The sequence below is a fragment of the Bidens hawaiensis genome, unplaced genomic scaffold, assembly GCF_021521415.1.
Source record: "Bidens hawaiensis isolate Kalapana, Puna unplaced genomic scaffold, B.hawaiensis_p1.1 tig00000055_1, whole genome shotgun sequence".
NCBI lineage: Eukaryota > Viridiplantae > Streptophyta > Magnoliopsida > Asterales > Asteraceae > Bidens > Bidens hawaiensis.
In genome coordinates this window covers 4,529,734-4,548,387 of record NW_027491016.1, presented here as the reverse complement: position 1 = coordinate 4,548,387, position 18,654 = coordinate 4,529,734, and the positions used below count along the sequence as shown (strand labels likewise).

Here is an 18,654-nt window from a genome sequence, read left to right as displayed (position 1 = left end):
TATCAAACCCAACGTACCTCCGTTGACGAAGGAAACATGTACGACGAAATGCCATGTGGAGCCGAGCTTCAACTCGAAACAAAACCCGATGGCTTATTGTATTATCTCAATCGTTTATGGGTTCCCGATCACGATGACCTTCGTACTTGCATACTCGATGAAGCTCACAAGTCACGATATTCTGTTCATCGCGGTGCGGATAAAATGTATTTCAATCTTCGTTCTACCTTTTGGTGGCCAGGTATGAAGAAAGACGTAGCAATGTACGTTTTGAAATGTCTTTACTTGCTCTAAAGTCAAAGCCGAACATCAAAAACCCTTTGGGTTACTCGAGCAACCACCAATCCCCATATGGAAATGGGAAGACATTGCTATGGACTTTATAATGAAACTACCCACTACACAAAAAGGCAACGATATCATTTGGGTGATTATTGACCGATTAACCAAGTCCGCTCACTTTATTCCAATTCGAGAAAAATACTCCGTTGAGCAACTTGCCCAAATCTACGTTCGCGAAATCGTGTGTCGCAACGGTTTACCTTTGACTATCATCTCCGATCGCGATGCTCGATTCACGTCTCATTTTTGGCGATCACTTCAAGAAACCTTGGGAACTCGTCTTGATCTTAGCACCGCTTATCATCCTCAAACGGATGGACAATCCGAACGTACGATTCAAACACTTGAGGACACGCTTCGAGCATGTGTACTCGATTTCGGTGGGAATTGGGATTCTCACATTCCTTACATTGAATTCTCTTACAATAACAGTTTCCATTCTAGCATTGGTATGCCTCCTTTCGAAGCTCTCTACGGTCGCAAATGTCGTTCCCCGATTAGTTGGAACGAAATCGGTGAAGCTCAAATTACCGGACCCGAAATGGTCCAAGAAGCCACTGACCGTATCGACCAAATTCGCAAGAACCTACTTGCCGCTAGAAGTCGACAAAAGAGCTACGCCGACAAACGGCGAAAACCGATCGAATTCAATGTCGACGATCTCGTCCTTCTCAAGGTATCCCCTTAGAAAGGAGTTGTTCGTTTTGGAAAGAAAGGAAAACTAGCTCCCCGTTTCGTAGGCCCATTCAAGATCCTTGAGCGAGTCGGAAAAGTAGCCTACCGACTCGAACTACCGGAAGAACTCACCGGTGTTCATCCGACCTTTCATGTTTCAAATCTCAAGAAGTGCTTAGCCGAAGGTAGTCTCCATATACCTCTTAACGAAGTACAAGTCAATGAATCAATGATTATGGTTGAACGACCCGTTGAAATCAAGGACCGCAATGAAAAGAAAACCAAGCGAAGTCGCATTAAGTTAGTTAAAGTTCGATGGGAATCACGGCGTGGCGCGGAGTTTACATGGGAACGAGAAGACTCGATGAAGGAGAAATATCCATATTTATTTACATCATCTTAATTTCGGGACGAAATTTCCTAAAGTAGGGGATACCATGACATTTGTCAATTTCGGGTTATTTTATACTTGTATTCTTAATGTAAACCCGACCCGTTTTGTATCCCGAACCTTTCGATATTATCAAAATGATGAATTGTATGTTAAATATTTGTTTTATAGTTGTTGGATAAAAAAAACACCCTTTTCGGTTCTTAAAATTCCCCAAAAACGCTCAAAATGAACTCCAGGGACTAAAACTACCAAAATAGAGACTTGAAGGACCCATTTGTAGTTTGTGCTTTCTTGGGTCTATAACCAACCCATTTTCATGAAACACTCTTTATGAAAGACCCATTCAACTTATCCTATATATACACACCCATCTTCTTCATTTGTGCTTGCTCATTTCTTCATTTCTCTCTCAAATTCTTTAATTCTAAGGTTGTTCTTCATAAGCTAATCTTTCATTTTAACTAACTTCTCAATACTTAAAGCTTGATGTTACAACATATATATAATATACACTCCTTGTTTACCTTCGATCTTTCATTTCTCCGGTCTCGGCAGGTTGAAATGTCGGGCTAGTAAGGCAAGGTTACATGGAGGACTTTGTAGTCCTTGTTTATATATTTAACAAATCTAACCATATAACTTGTTATACTTGCTTAACTTCTACATATTTTAGTTTATTGTTCATATTTGTCAAGTTCCATGGTATTGGGTATGTGGTGACTAGCCTCGGTTTCAACCCGAGTTGAGAACCGAACCAAAAACTGAACTTTGTTTAAAAGCATTATTGTTAACTTTTTGAATGTAAAACTTGAGTATTATTATTTATAAGTTATTTTACAAGTTCCCTGGTAATTGGGTATGTGGTAACAATCCTCGGTCTTATTCCGAGTCAAGGACCGAACCAAAAACCGAACTTTTGTTTAAAAGCTTTATTGTTAACTTTTTGAATGAAAAACTTGAGTATTATTATTTATAAGTTATTTTACAAGTTCCATGGTAATTGGGTATGTGGTAACCATCCTCGGTCTTATTCCGAGTCAAGGACCGAACCAAAAACCGAACTAAACCGAGTTCACTCGCTTAAGACACACAAGTGTGTTTTTAACCACCAAAACTCATATTTTTCTTCAAGATTATATTTTAAATCAATTTTAGTTAATTTCTAAACATACTTGGCATGTCGGTAACCAACTTGATCTTATAACAAGTTCGAACCGTTAAGGTCGTATACTCGCTTAACGAACGTTAAGGTTCTTCACAATAGAACTACATACTTGGTTAAGTCTATTTTGATTTTATTGAGTTATCTCATAACATTTATTATTTTGGGAAGTTAACTGTGAGCTTGGTCAATTATCAAGTCTCGAACCGACAAACCCGAACACTCGTTTAAACCTCGTTTTGGTATTCTTATAACTAAGGGTTTTGCAATATCGCATTTTAACCCACATTATTACTTAACATAGGTTGAGTAAAAAAAAGAAAAAAACTAATGAATAGAATACCGAGACCCGGTTTCGAGTAAACTTATTTTACAAAACTCGTTTCATTAATTTCTCAAATATTTACATTTTAAATCCTAAACTTTATTTATTTACTTTATTTGTCATGTATTTTATTTTAAACCCTTCCAAGACTACCAACTAACACAAGACCCGTTTAATATAGGTCTTGCTCGTTAAACCGATCTCTCCGATTATTTACGACACTATCTTTCAAGTTACTTGTTAATGTGAGTACTTTTTCATCCCCCGTTTTCCATCTTTCGTTTTGGGGGTGGCATTGCATACTTATTCAAATTCAAATGATTTATACTTGAGTATTAAACCACAACACGTATTGTATATATTTACTTAAATAAATGCTCGATTTGGTGTTATATGTTTTACATGATTATGTGCAAATTCTTGAATGCTAAGGCGGGTAGCCTCATCAAAGTATGATCAAACGTTAATTCCGAGTATATATGGTATCCCCATATAGAAAGGTGTCGTCAATGTATTCTTATTGACGATTTCATTATTGTCGTCAATGTATTCTTATTGACGGTTTTATTTTCTAAATTGTTGCTATTATTTATTGTTTTCATATACTAGTTGTGGATTTCATACTATATACTTATTGTCCAAAACTATGAAAATTGCTCACCAACCTTCGTGTTGACAAACTCTATTTTACGCAATGTTACAGGTTTGATGTTAGCTTGATTGGATTACTTGAAGAAACTTATTATCTTGGTTTTAGGATATTAGAAAATAAAAGAATAAGTTATTTGTTTATCTATCTATTTGGCATTTTGTATGAACAATTGTTGTGTTATTTATGATGATATGGATTTAAATGAGTTGTTTAAGTATTGTAACTTTATAGTGTCATTGTGCAATGAGCAATCATGTCGCGCCTCGACGTTTCCTCCTTCATTGATCGGGGTGTGACGTTTAGTATAGATGGTTGTTGTGATAGTTATACAAATCTCATCTTGTTTTCCTGCATAGATAAACCAAGTCGAAAGAAAATTTTTGTATAAAAAAAATGAATAGCTTTTTGGTGTATCCTTTAATGAAAAAACTTTTAGAATGAAGAAACACTTTAGAAGTCTTCACTCGAATAGTAAAATAGTTACAAATTTATTGTGTGTAAAATAGTTGATATTGGTTGGTATTTTAAACCAATTGTTATTGATTTATAGTATTCATGATCGGCTTGCATCTACAAAACTATGATAACATATAAACACTACAATATCTTACAAAGAGATCATAGCTAGCGAACCTATGTGAGAAATTTTCAATACTTACATTCTATAAGAATTAAAAGCAATTTTCAATACTTACATTCTATAAGAAATAAGCTTTTAGGTATTTGTGATGATACATATAAGATTGAAAAGCCCACGCATATATTAGATTGTATATGCAAATATGCAATTGAGTGGTTTCTTTGGGTGGGGGGGGGGGGGGTGATTATAAATAATGTTTTTTTTTATTATCTTTTTAAATTAAAAAACATACTGTTAATATAAAAATATATGATTATTGATATTTGATATTACAATAGAAAAAACATACATTAATATATTATCTCTAATATTCAAGTATTTTTTATTACAATTATGAAGAAAAAAAAGTAGGGGCTCTTTGCCAATCTCATGCCAACTTATTAAGAACGAAGTTTAACCGATTAAAAAGTGACATCTGAATTATTTAACATGCTTCTTAAACTTATTTATTAGAAAACTCCGTGAACTATTAAAAGATGTTTTTTTAGTAAATCAAACACACTATACCACTAATCGATTCGGTAGCCTAGCCTCTTAGGTCGTGCGTTGTGGTGGCTTAATCGGTGCCACGAGTGGCCGGCGCTAGCCACGTCAGTGGCGAACACCACAACAAGCCGGCGCAAGCGGTGGCGAGCCTGGTCGCGGCTGGTGAAGGTGGTTTTTTTTCTTTTTCCTTTCTTTTAATACCTGCAAATTAGCAAATTAGAGTTGATGGTTGTGATGAAGAATGGCGAAAAGAGAAGAGAAGAGCGGAAGAGAAGAAGGATGGTGAAAGAAGAAAAGAAAAGGAAAGGGTGGTTAGTATTTTTTTTTTTCTTTTATGTTTTTTATAATAGAGATAAAAATTATATAAATAAAAAAACGCAAATAATACAAATTTGTATGAAAAGAAAACATAAAATAGGAAAAAACAAAAACCAAACAATACAAATTTGTATATATTAAAAGATAATTTAAAACAAAAACATAAATTAAAACTTAAAAGATAGTTTGCATTGTTTGGGTTTTTTTTATTTATAAAATTTTTATCTTTATTATAAAAATCATCTTTTAACATATATTCTTGTTTTAAATTAAAAAAAATCGTAAAATTCGTCAAGGCCACTGTTCGCCTGAACCACTACAGGCTCAGGCGGCTTTATGGAGTGTCCAGTCAGCACTGCATAACACAATATTATTAGATAAATTCAGAGTCCGACTTCAACAACAACTCACCTTCTTAATAGAGTACTAACAAGACTACCAAACATTCATAAGTTACGAATCATTTAAAGTTAAATAATCATCGAAATATGACATATTAATCATCAAATTAATTAAACTTAGCGGGAATATAAAAACCACTCCACCAACATATTACCCCTTTCATACGTTATGCACCAAAAAAGAGATCAGCATGAAGCCTCTTGCTTCCTCTTTCTCCATTTATTCCTTCTAATTCTTCACTTCTCCGTCAGTCATTCGAGTTACCTAATCTACGGCGAAGCGCTTACGAAATCCATCTTGTTTTACGAAGGCCAGCGCTCCGGTTTCCTCCCGAACGATCAAAGGATGAAATGGCGGTGGAATTCGGGACTCGGAGACGGTTCTTCCGTCAATGTTGATCTCACCGGCGGTTATTATGACGCGGGAGATAATGTCAAGTTCGGTTTCCCGATGGCGTTCACGACAACGATGCTGGCGTGGAGTGTGATTGAGTTTGGAGAGTTGATGCCGCCGGAGGAGCTGAGGAATGCGTTGGTGGCGATACGGTGGTCCACCGATTATTTGCTCAAGACGGTGGCCCAGCCGAATCGGATATTCGTACAGGTACGGTATGTTGTTTAAGAGTAGGTTAGTTTGCCGTTAATAATGATAAAAGAAAATTAGTTGTGGTCAGGGTAATTTGGTAATTAGACACGTGGTGTAGTAGTAGTAGTGGTGGTTGAACCTCATTTGAGAATAAATGATGCTAAAATTTAATAAATTTGAGTATGAAAAGTAGATATATATATTTTATAAGAAGCATGGTAATAAAAATATAAATATAAGTTTGGGTAAGTGAAAGAAGTTAGGTGATATAGCGTGGTGTATGTGGTGATGAGCATGGGCTATATATCCACTATCGACCCATGAACATCTGTTTGCTCAGTGCACAAAACCTGGATATATGAAAATTGGAGTTCTTTATTAATTTGGTGTCGTTATTGGATAATCTTTATCCGGAGCCGTATCAAACAAACATCTACTAAAACAAATCAAAATCGGTGATTATAAATTCTTTTTTATTGTATTATGGACTTATTGAATTTTTGTAGAAAAAAACTTGTTTTGTTGCATGTAAAGATTGTGTGATTATGTATATTATAAGATTATGTTATTGTGCATATAGGTTGTGTGAATGTGTGATTATGTATATAGGTTGCGTTTTTCCGTACTGTTATCTAAATAAGGTTTCGTAATTATTCGTTTACTTCTTATGTTTCGAACTAAAAATCCATTTTCTACTGATGAACCACCCTCATCTTATATTATTATTATTATTATTATTATTATTATTATTATTATTATTATTATTATTATTATTATATCTTAAAGTAAAGATTTGGAGGATGGTCATTACTTTTTGAATATAATTTCTTTTTGTATTTTCGTTGATGTATTATTGTTTTTTTTATTCTTCACATTTTACCTCTTGTAAAGCTCGAACCTCAGGGTTGTTAGGTAACACTAATATACTTACCATCACACCACAAGGGATGGGACAACTGTATTATTGTTTTAGTTTTATAAATGGATTTTAGTTACTAATCGGTAAATAATAGTTAGTGACGACTGACGATGTGACTGATATCATATATAATTTAATTTTTGTTATCGAGGTAATCTTGCATTATAGGATAATAGTTCATACTAACAATGTAAATAGTGTAATAAGAATATTTGTAACTTTTAATTAAGTTGTAAACGGGATTTCACTTCAACAGGGATTGTATTATTGTTTAGTTTTGTAGGGATTCTACTTTTGTTTGGCTTTGAGTAGCGGTGGGGTGGGACATAAAAGTTTTAAAACCGTGAAAGGGGAGTGGTCCACCGGGATTGAAATATTAAATTTTCTTGTCTATTTTATGTTAAACTACTTCTTCATGGTCATTGTTCAAGGGCGCTTAAATTGTGTCTTTTTCTAACCCAAGACTTCTTTTAAAAGTAGTTCAATTTTTAAATATGTCTCGTTATATACCATGCTCTTAGAATGTGTCACATTTTGGGGCGGATATAACTATAAGTAAGCACCAAGTGTAATTCTTTTGTATGTTTTACTGCACTGTATTGTATTATATCTTATCGTATTCTATATGTTAAAAAGTTGGAAAATTAATGAAAAAAATAACCTGATCCTTCCGGGAAACTAAAAGGATAAGTATATAATTTCAGAATAGAAATAATAATAATTATTTTGTTGGTTGGTGTAAGTGAATGCATAGTTGTTGGCATCTAAACAAAATTCCTGTGAAGAAGAACAGTAGGTTTAGTCCGATGGTGGGAGAGTGGGAATTCAATGTTTTTGGTCCTTTTTGGAGAACAACACGTGAGTCTTAGGTCAGGATGTAGTGTACGTGTTAAATTTATTGGGCCCCACTGAAAGTGAACCCGTGAGGCCTACCGATTAATTGGAGTTGGGCCTCCAATTTCTTTACTCAAACAGACAAACTAATTAGTTATTTATTATTATTACTATTTATATAAAACAACAATTTGTTATGCATTTACATACCATGTCATATTAAATTAAAATTGTTATATTTGTATAAGATAGTAGGTTTGCTTAGGCTTATGAGCTTGTGTTTCGTAATTTGTAATCAGCTTTATTTTTTATTTCAGGTCATCTACATATACTAATCAGATCATTTTAAACTGTTATTTTTATTCTACTTTAGTCTATATAAACTAGGAGTGGTTCTTCGGCGCGTTGGGCTGGTGCTTTATTTTCTTATCTAAACATTCCTATTAAAAAAACAAAAAGGAAAAAACAATAACCTGTAAAAAAAAAAAAACTAAAGATCGGCCATTTATATTTCCCTCCATCGATTGCCCTGTCATCGTCCCCGTTAGCTTGTTAAGTTTTTGTTAACTTTGCATCCACATGCATAGTTGGGATTATTTTTTTGCTATTTCTATAGGTGAGAATTATATTTGTCAATGGGACATAGTTTTAATTATATGAAGCCAATTTGCCATTAAAATAATTTGATTTTAAAAAACAAATTTAGAAAGTTGTGATAACCTAGAAACGTAAATGATGAAATGAGTGCTTCTGAAGAATTGGTGACAATTTTATGTGCCAACTGACTAGGCGTGTTTGTGATGTTAGGGATGTAGATGGTCTCAATAACAATTTTTTGTTCCCATTAAAATAAAATTATGGCAAGTGAAGAGTTGATGAAAAGGGTTTAAAAGAGAACGAATTTCACTTTTAGATTTTTATACTTGGGAAAAATAAAAAAATTAAAATATTTAGTACTAAATTTTACCACTTCTCATCTCAGAAGTCCAAATATCAACTTTTCTAAAGACTTTTAAACGAGTTAGCAGGCCAACCTACTGAAAATTAAAAGAGTCGTCTAATCAATTCTTACTTACCTATTATGTGAGTATATGTGACAAGATATAGTTTTGTACATGTAATATTGTAGGTTGGTGACCCAGTAAAAGACCATAACTGTTGGGAAAGGCCCGAGGACATGGACACTGATCGGACGGTGTACATTGTGGATGCGCCAAACCCTGCCTCAGATGTGGCGGGTGAGACTGCAGCAGCTCTAGCGGCTTCATCCATAGCGTTCCGCTCATCTGACCCCGCATACTCCCAGACCCTTCTAACAACCGCCACTCGAGTGTTTGAGTTTGCTGATTCTTACAGAGGAGCTTACAGTGATAATGACAATATCAGGAATGGTGTTTGCCCTTATTACTGTGATTTTGATGGATATCAGGCAAGCATTATATACATATTCACAGAAGTATTTATAAAATAAGTTTTTTTTTTTAAATATAGCATTTTGCAGGATGAATTGTTGTGGGGAGCAGCATGGTTAAGAAAGGCTTCAGAGGGCTCAAACTACCTTGATTACATACAAAACAATGCTAAAACACTTGGAGCTGATGAGAATGTTAATGAGTTTGGATGGGATAACAAGCATGCTGGCCTAAATGTTCTTGTCTCCAAGGTACAACCCTTTATGTCACCCTCACTTCATTTTTATGTATCTGGTAAACTTAAAGATTTAAGTAAAAACTTAGCATTAGCGTGATTTATTAAGCTACACTTTTTAAGTAGCAAAATAATTATTACTCTAGTGTAATTTTGTTGCGGTATAGCAATTATTACACTACAACAAAACTGAAGTAACGTAATAGTTTTTTCGCTACTCTAAAACTTTGGTGTAATTTTTCAAAAATTTATTCTAGGGCAATTACTCTTTTTACAAAAATGCCAACTGCGTGGCAGCCGTGGCTTTTTCTTTACGTCGTACAATTTGCACCAATATTTCTATTTATATTTGATCCTAACTTCATAAGTATGTATATATAATTCGGGATGTTTTAGTTGGTGAAAATGCAAATAGTTAACCTGGCTGTTTTGCTTGTGAATGCATGCAGGAAGTTTTCGAAGGGAATGTGTACGCGCTGGAGTCTTACAAAGCATCCGCAGAAAGCTTCATATGCACGCTACTACCTGAATCTCCAACTCACATCCAATACACCCAGGGCGGCCTAATATACCGGCCAGGTGGAACCAACTTACAACATTCAACAACAATCACATTCCTCTTACTCGTTTATGCAAAATACCTAGACCGGTCACCAGGGTCATCAATAAACTGCGGTAGCATAAGTGTGGGACCCACTCAACTTCACCAAATGGCCAAACGCCAGGTGGACTACATCCTAGGCGAAAACCCCAACGGGATGTCATACATGGTAGGGTATAGCAATAGGTACCCACAACGGATACATCATCGAGGGTCATCATTACCGTCCGTGTGGGACCATCCTCAACCCATTCGGTGCAAAGAGGGGTCGTTTTATTTTAACTCGTCTAGCCCTAACCCGAATCTTTTGGTTGGTGCCATAGTTGGTGGACCGGGGGAGGATGACCAGTATGAGGATGATCGAGTTGATTATAAAAAGTCCGAGCCAACAACATACGTTAATGCACCGTTTGTTGGCGTGTTAGCATACTTTGCGGCTAATCCTAACCCTAGCTAGCCAGTCGTGTTCTTACTACATCATATATGTAGTTTTTGGCGTTATGAAATATTAAGATTGGATCATAATCGTTTGGGTATTGAAGGAAGTCTCTCCTCTTGTGCTAAGCCAAGAGAGAAGAGATTGATAGTTTGATTATCTATTGTATTTAACAAATAGTGTTTTTATCTTTTTCATCCAAGTTGTTAATATTTCATTCTATAAGCTTCCATGTACAAGGTCTCTTGTGTCATTAAGTTTCCAAATAGAACTTCAAATATTTGTATTTCAAAGCATTTGAGAGCATCTTATGAAAGTTATTAGGGTGGTGGGTGTGCAAAAAAGTTGAAGGATCAAGAGGTTTGCCATCTCAACAAGTTGGTACAAAAAAATCCGGGAGGTTTGGTGTGGTCACCCTGATCAGGAGAAAAAAATGTGAAGAGAAAAAGAATAATTCGGGGAAAGAGAATTGGGAGAGTGAGAACACCGCCACTTCCCTTCCGGTCCCGATTCAAATTTGCTTCCCGAGTGACTCTCCCAAAAGCAAAACGTTTTGTAACTAAATACTTTGGAAAAACAAAGAAATAAATTATCGAGTTTAACGAGAATGAAACCAATTTTAACTCTTAGGGGGTGTTTGGTACAGAGAATGGAAAAGGAGAGAAAATAGAAATGGAAATGGAATTGTAGAGAAAGAGAATTGGTATGGAGAATGAGAATCATTTCTCTTGTTTGGTACACGAGAAAATAAACAGAGAACTCTACCATACCCAACCCCACCTCCACCCAACCTGACACCACTCACCACCGCAGCCCCACCACCACAGCCCCACCACCACCAGCCCCACCACCACCACAGCCCCACACCACCAGCACCACCACCACAGCCCACCACCACCGGCCGCCGCCACCAAATCCCCTTCTTCAACCACAGTACACAAGAAATTAAAAAGATTCAAATTTTTGGAACATAAGATATAGAAAAAGGAGGCTCAGATCTGTCATCACTGCCTCTTTGGAGATTTTGTGGTGGTGGTTGTGGTGGCGATGATGATGATGATAATCAGAAGCCACCTGCGACCACCGCCGATTTCCACCACCACTGTCACCCACCTGCGACCACAATCACCCGACCATCTGAAAACCCTAACCTACCACGAACCACCACTTGAAACCTTAATCTCCGTTCACCCGTACCACCTGCAACCTACAACCGGTTACCATCTCTGTGTTCACCACTGCGAACGGCGGAGACGGGGTGGTGTTTGCAGACTTGGAGACGAGGTGGTGGCCGGAGACGGGGTGGTGGCCGGAGACGAGGTGGTGGCCGGCTATGAGGAGGCTGCTGAGAAATGAATTTCTCTTTGTTTTAAAGAGAAATGGAATTCTCTAGTTTTAGAGAAATAGAAATGAAAAGTGGAAAACAAACAAAAGAAATAATTCTAATTCCATTTCTCCCCAATCAAATCCCTCTACCAAAAAAGGTATCGTAAAATCTTTGCTTTGACAAACCAACTTAGCCAAAGTCGAGATCAATTTCCCATATTGGATACGGAGCTCAACCAACACGTATATACTTTCATGCAATTATTTACTTATTATTTTCTTTCACATGAACGAAGTTAATTTTGAAAAGAATGTATACCAAAACCAACCAAGTTTTTTAATTAACTTACATGGTTAGATGATTAGATAAGTGTTTGATATGTGGAACGAAATGGACTATCTAAGTAAAAAAAATGTGTTTGATTAATCAATGAAATAGAATTACTTATTACATAAATAATTTCATTCTCTCTAAACACCCTAAAGTCATTCCTCTGTCCCCAACCTGTTTTTCTTTTCATCCCATTTCCTCCATCACCATCGGCCACCGTCACCATCACATGCAACGGCCGCCAACCCTACCACTGTCAACCGCAACCCAAGGTCGGCCTTTGGGGGTGGCAAGGTGGTCAACGGCCATAGGCCCGACACCTCTCTAGGCCCGAATTTTTTTTTTTGAAAAAAATTATATGTATTTTTATTAAAAACAATATGTGTATTTAATGTTTAAACACAATTACATAATCACTTGCTTGGTCTAGTAGCAAATGAGTATTATGCATAACCAAGAGGTTGTAGGTTCTAGCCTCTGTTGAGACATGTTTAATTCTTTTCTATACAAAAGTTTTTTACACAACCCAAATTATAACCAAGTAAGTTCATATAAAAATTAAACTGTTTAAACCCAACAAAATATTCCTTTTACGTAAGGCTCAAAAAAATTCGCATTCGGCCCAAAAGTTTTTTTACTTTCTCGGAGTCGGCCCTGCCGCCACCACATTTAAATTTCATTCATTCGTCTTTTCATGGTGATGAAATAACACAAAATATGTTCATTCCATTCACATATGGTAACCAAACTAGGTAATGATCAACTTCAATCATTGTCCATTCCTTTCCCTCATTCATTTCATTACCCCATTCATTCCATTAACTCATACCAATCAACCCCTTAGGTAGCATTTGGTATGCAAGAATGAGAGACAAAATAAAATTGACCATTGCAAGGGAATGAAAAAATAATGTTTGGTTGGTCAATGGAATGAAATCACATATTACCATGTCCATGTTCATTTGATCCCCTCTACCACCCTCCCATCACCACCACCAGCACCTGTTGCCGCCGCCACCCTTTCACCACCACCACCACCCACTGTCGCCATCACCACCCTCCCACCACTGCCACCACCCACCGCCACCAACCGATGGATCCCAGTTATCGCCATCACCTCCACCGCCCACCCCACCACCACCATTACTGCCTGCTGCCACCACCGCCCGCCACCACCTATCCAACCACTGCCACGATCGCTCCTAGCCATTGCCACCACTACCACCATCAGTATCGACCCACAGCCACCGCCGCCCACCACAGCCCCCTCGCCACCCATCGACAGCCATTACCGCCTGTCACCCATCACCAACCACCACCACTATCACCTACCACCAACATCGCCACTCACAACCATTTTTATTTTATTTCGATTTTTCCTACAAATTAAGGGATTTTTTTTCCTTGCCATTTGGAAGAGAAAAGACCGCTTATGTCCCTTGTCCTAGAGTACTCCTATTGGGCTTTTGATATCGTATGGACCCACCAGTCTTCGTCTGACATGCGTGGTTAGGAAACAATGGAAGCCACTCCATTTTCCTTATAAGTACCCACCTTCCCCCCCCTAGATTTGTTCTCTTTTCGAGTTTCTTCTACCTAGGCCGAACTATAATCCTTTAAAAAGAAAGGGAACCAATCTTAAACTTTCACACATTTCAAATGGAATGATAATGATCCATTTCATTACTTTGTAAAATTCTATTACCTCATCAATTTCATTCAATCGTTAATTCCATTACCCATACCAAACAGTCCCTTAGTTTTGAACTTTTTTTTTATATAATTACAATAACAAAATAATATTCAAAATTTCTCTCTATATATTTCGTTAAAAAATGGTATAGAAGACAAGGACAACAAGCTACGCCCGGTTCAAATCCATCACTTGTGGTCTTGTGGTGGAGGCTCGGGTTCTCCAGTAAACACCCAAGTTCAACCCACTTGTGTCACTTTTGATGGATTAATATAATGAAAGACTTGAGTTAGGCCTTGCACAAAGTTATCAGCTCGAATCCCGATCCCATCCGGGTTTTCGTCCCATGTTACGCAGAAAGCTCCCACACTTGAATTACTTTCAATCAATCGGGTTTGGTTCGCAGGTATAATCCCCCCCTACTTGTAGTTACCCTAATTTCCTCCTCAACATAAACCCTAATCACACAATTCATATATATCTTACTCAAATCCTGATTGAATCAATTAATCGTATGCTCGAAGGCCTTAAACAGAGACAGTGGTGGCAACCAGCAGCAGCTATGGCACTTCTCGAAAAAAACCCTAATTCCCAAATTGAAGGTAAGAAGAAACGAAAGCGGAGCAAGAACAAAAAGACTGTTGTAGAACAACAACAAGAATCTGATCCAGCAGCACAGAAAGTTAATGGCCACAACGAAGAACAGATTACAGAAGAAGATAAACCACAAACTGGTGAAGAAGAAGAAGAAGAGGATATGAAAACAGAGAAGAAGAAGAAAGTAAAGAAGAGTGGTGGTGAATTTGGTATTATGAGTAATGATTCTTTTACCGCTTTACCCTTATCCGAACCAACATTGAAAGCTATTTTCGATATGGGTTTTCAGTATATGACTCAGGTTGTTTTTCACTCCCATTTTATTCAATCAATTTGCATACTTTATGGTATCTGGAATGAGTTCAATTGGAGTCCGTTTAAGCCGGTTTTTTCACTTTTTTGGTGCTGCTCAACGAACCCACCTCTCAGTTTTGATGATTTAACTTTTATAAGTTGGAAATGTTGTTTGATTTGTGTATTGTGATTTCAGATTCAAGCGAGATCAATTCCGCCTCTTTTGGAAGGAAGAGATGTTCTTGGAGCTGCAAGGACGGGTTCTGGTAAAACTCTTGCTTTTCTTGTGCCAGCGGTTGAGCTGTTGTATCATGCTCGGTTTGCGCCAAGAAACGGGACTGGTGTTGTTGTTATCTGCCCTACACGGGAGCTTGTGATTCAGGTACGACATGTTCTTGCTTCTTACACATGCAGTTGTTGGTATTCTGTTAATGTGCACCGGGATTGTGTCTAATCTTGTATAGTAAAGCGTAAATTTAGCAATGTGGATTTTTATAATAACAATAGTGACAAACATAGTGTCAAATGTGGAAGAAAAGTGGGCATGTAAATGAACCGAACGTTCGGTGAATTGCATGTGAACTGTTTGCTGAAAGTTTGTGTATGTTCTTTTATTTAATAAGCGAACATGAACGAAGTTTTTGTTCATTTAGTTATACAAACGAACATGAGCACGTCTCATTCGATCATCTAGGTCCGTGAATGTTTGTTTACATTTTTCCATTTCAATTTGTTTTTGTTTTTCGTATGTTAATATGTTTGTTAAATTACATTTGTTTAAGTTTGTTTCTTTACGTTTGATAATACATTTGCTTAAATTGTTTAGGTTTATTACAATTTAGTCTAGTTTTAGTAAGTTTTTGGCCCAACACATTGTTGCTCACATGTATTTATATTAGGTTTAGCTATGTTATGCTCGTAAACCATTTGTTTACACCATTAACGAATGAACTTAACGAACACGCTCATCTCACCGTTCGTGTTCGATGTTTTTTTGGTTAAAGTTAAAGCAAACAAAGATGAACACTTGGTTCATTTACAACCCTAAAAAAGAGTGTCATGTAGTAAGAGATTAATTTGTAGGGAATATTATCATAATATTATCTTGTACAGACTCATGCAGTAGCCAAAGACCTTCTCAAGTATCATTCACAGACTCTCGGGCTTGTTATTGGCGGTGTAGCCCGAAAAGGAGAAGCAGAGCGGATCGTGAAGGGTGTAAATTTGTTGGTAGCAACTCCCGGTCGGCTTCTTGACCATCTTCAAAACACCAAAGGCTTTATTTATAAAAACCTCAAGGTACACTTGTAGTTATCCAATTATTACTTATATATCAATTGTGTTGTTTTCTTTTTCTCTAAAAACATTATATTTGGAATTTTGCAATGCTTTGTGATGTGTCTTCTTTTTTTTTTTCTAAAAACATTATATTTGGAATTTTGCAGTGCTTTGTGATTGATGAAGCTGATAGAGTTTTGGAAGCTAACTTTGAAGAAGAAATGAAGCAGATAATTAGGATCTTACCAAAGGTTTGTTTTGTAGCATGTTTTTAACTTTTGATCTTATCATGAATTCTTGTATTGTTTATGGTGTTAATTGTATAACAGTATGCTAAACGATTTTTTATTTTAAATGTGCAGACAAGGCAAACTGCTCTATTTTCAGCCACTCAGACAAAGAAGGTACAATTTTGATGTCAAATAGTTATCTTTATTATGTTTTTCTTATCAACCGTTTTTCTTCAGGTTGAGGATCTTGCACGCTTATCATTTCAAACTACTCCAGTATATATTGATGTAGATACCGGGAGATCTAGGGTAAACAAACTATTTCTTTGTTATGTTTTATATTACTTTTATGAATTTCTGTATATAATATGATGAACATTTTAGGTGACGAATGAAGGTTTGCAACAAGGTTATTGTGTGGTGCCAAGTGCAAAAAGATTCTTACTTTTATATTCTTTTTTAAAAAGGAATTTGTCAAAGAAAGTGATGGTTTTCTTTTCTTCATGCAATTCGGTTAAATTTCATTCTGAGCTTCTTAAGTATATTCAAGTCGATTGTTTTGATATTCATGGGAAACAAAAGCAGAAAAAGCGAACTTCCACGTTTTTTGACTTTTGCAAAGCAGAGAAAGGAATATTATTGTGTACCGATGTTGCAGCTCGTGGTCTCGATATTCCTGCCGTGGTATGCTTATTATTCTTCAATTGAGTAAACGAGTCTCGCACGGCCGCAAGGTCGGAATCGTGTTTTGTAGATTAAATATTTCTTAATTTTGGTTTTTGTTTTTTGCAATATAGGACTGGATTGTGCAGTATGATCCTCCAGATGAACCGAAGGTGTTTTACCTTAAATTATTTGTTGTATTTTGTTTTTATGTTGGTTTATATGTATATGTTAGACTTATAATAATATCTATAGGAAGGCTGTCTACATCTTACCCTCCTCAGACCCTACCATAGCATTGCTATTGGTGGGATATACTGAGTACGATGATGATGATGATGATGATGATGATGATGATAATAATATCTATAGGAATATATTCATCGAGTGGGTCGTACTGCCCGTGGAGAAGATGCAAAAGGAAATGCTTTACTTTTTCTTATTCCGGAAGAGTTGCAGTTTCTTCGTTATCTCAAGGTATGTCGGGTATAAATATGATTTTAATTTTAATTTTAGAGTTATTTACAATAATAGTCTCTGTTGTTTAGCTCGTCATATATATACTGGTACTAACAAACCCCAACTTGCAACTTTAAAAACTTTGACCCAAAGGTGTGACTTAAGCCAAACCACAGGGACCATTAGTGTAATTAACTTTTAATTTTAATTTTTGATTTTAACTTGATGCTCTTTTTTTCTGGTTGTTGGTTGTTAGGCTGCAAAAGTACCACTTAAGGAGTATGAATTTGATGAAAAGAAGATAGCTAACGTGCAGTCTCGCCTGGTATGTATTTGCTTGCTTTGCTTTATATCACGTTTTGTAGTCCTTATAACAGTTTATTTGTTTAATATGTTTTGTAATGCAGGAAAAATTAGTTGGCACCAATTATTACTTGAACAAATCTGCTAAAGACGCATACAGAGCATTCTTGTTAGCTTATAACTCACACTCCATGAAGGACATCTTTAATGTTCACCGCCTCAATACACAGGTAATATAGCAATTGTTTTCTTTTTGGTTGCTAGGTAATCAAAATGGGATGTATGTGTGACTTTAGTTGATTAAATTGCATTGGCTATTTGTGGCAGGCGGTTGCAGCATCATTTTGCTTTGCAGATCCTCCAAGGGTGAACTTGAACATAGACAGCAGTGCATCAAAGTTCAGGCAAACGTCACGAAGCCGGAATGGGTTTAGTGAAAGAAATCCGTATGGAAGAAACCGTTCTGGTGGTGATGACAACACTCAAGTTGTAAGATTTTAGCAGACGCATGTCGAAATGCCCCCAATTTTGAATCTAATTTTGTTACAAATGTTTTTTTCTATTTCATTTGTTAGTAATGTTATATGGCACACTTGTTAAGGCTATTTGAGACTTGTTTCATCTCTGGAATCCCAAGAATTTTGATTTAGGCTTTTCATGCTAAAGGGGTCATTATTTACAGTATTATGTTTCTTCTTTCTGGACAATTTTTGAAGTATGCTGTTTAATTATAATGTGAACCGTATTATAATAATTTGCGACAAACAAGTTCATATACCCTATATACTTTTTTTATATTCAAAATAAAAAAAACAGATTTCACAACTTTTTCAATATAACAGTGTAGAAGAAATGGTCAAATTTCTTCATTATCAAGGAAGTGACCATTTTACTATGAGAAATTGGATTTCACAGCTTTAATCTGTTGGTCGGGATTGGGATTAATGCCAAATCAGGTAATGTTTATAAATAGTCTCTGGCGATAACTTAGTAAATGTTGGTTTTCCATGAGCAACGACTAATAGAAACCATATTAAGATATTTAAATAGTTGTTGGGAATG

General features: G+C 36.2%; 1 protein-coding gene and 1 pseudogene across 2 annotated transcripts; both read left to right on the top strand.

Moving 5' to 3' along the window:
* Positions 1 to 5,586: 5,586 nt before the first annotated feature.
* LOC143531411 (endoglucanase 24-like) lies at positions 5,587 to 10,664 on the top strand (annotated as a pseudogene). The gene is made up of 4 exons (XR_013135022.1): positions 5,587 to 5,999; positions 8,864 to 9,163; positions 9,236 to 9,397; positions 9,831 to 10,664. The product of XR_013135022.1 is annotated as an endoglucanase 24-like (transcript).
* A 3,600-nt stretch (positions 10,665 to 14,264) lies between these two features.
* On the top strand, positions 14,265 to 18,256 carry LOC143531309 (ATP-dependent RNA helicase HAS1-like). Its single transcript, XM_077026663.1, has 12 exons — positions 14,265 to 14,666; positions 14,856 to 15,041; positions 15,773 to 15,958; positions 16,105 to 16,188; positions 16,300 to 16,341; positions 16,405 to 16,476; positions 16,552 to 16,851; positions 16,965 to 17,003; positions 17,203 to 17,307; positions 17,546 to 17,614; positions 17,697 to 17,822; positions 17,920 to 18,256. The coding sequence occupies exons 1-12, from the start codon at positions 14,283 to 14,285 to the stop codon at positions 18,091 to 18,093; spliced, it is 1,767 nt and encodes a 588-aa protein (XP_076882778.1). The 5' UTR covers positions 14,265 to 14,282; the 3' UTR covers positions 18,094 to 18,256.
* Positions 18,257 to 18,654: the final 398 nt, after the last annotated feature.

Bases quoted from the DNA above. Each gene is read 5' to 3' on its own strand.
- LOC143531309 (XM_077026663.1), top strand. From the start codon at position 14,283: ATGCTCGAAGGCCTTAAACAGAGACAGTGGTGGCAACCAGCAGCAGCT. The intron at 16,852-16,964 runs GTATGCTTATTA...TTTGCAATATAG, and splicing joins GTCTCGATATTCCTGCCGTG to GACTGGATTGTGCAGTATGA. The intron at 17,004-17,202 runs GTGTTTTACCTT...TAATATCTATAG, and splicing joins ATCCTCCAGATGAACCGAAG to GAATATATTCATCGAGTGGG.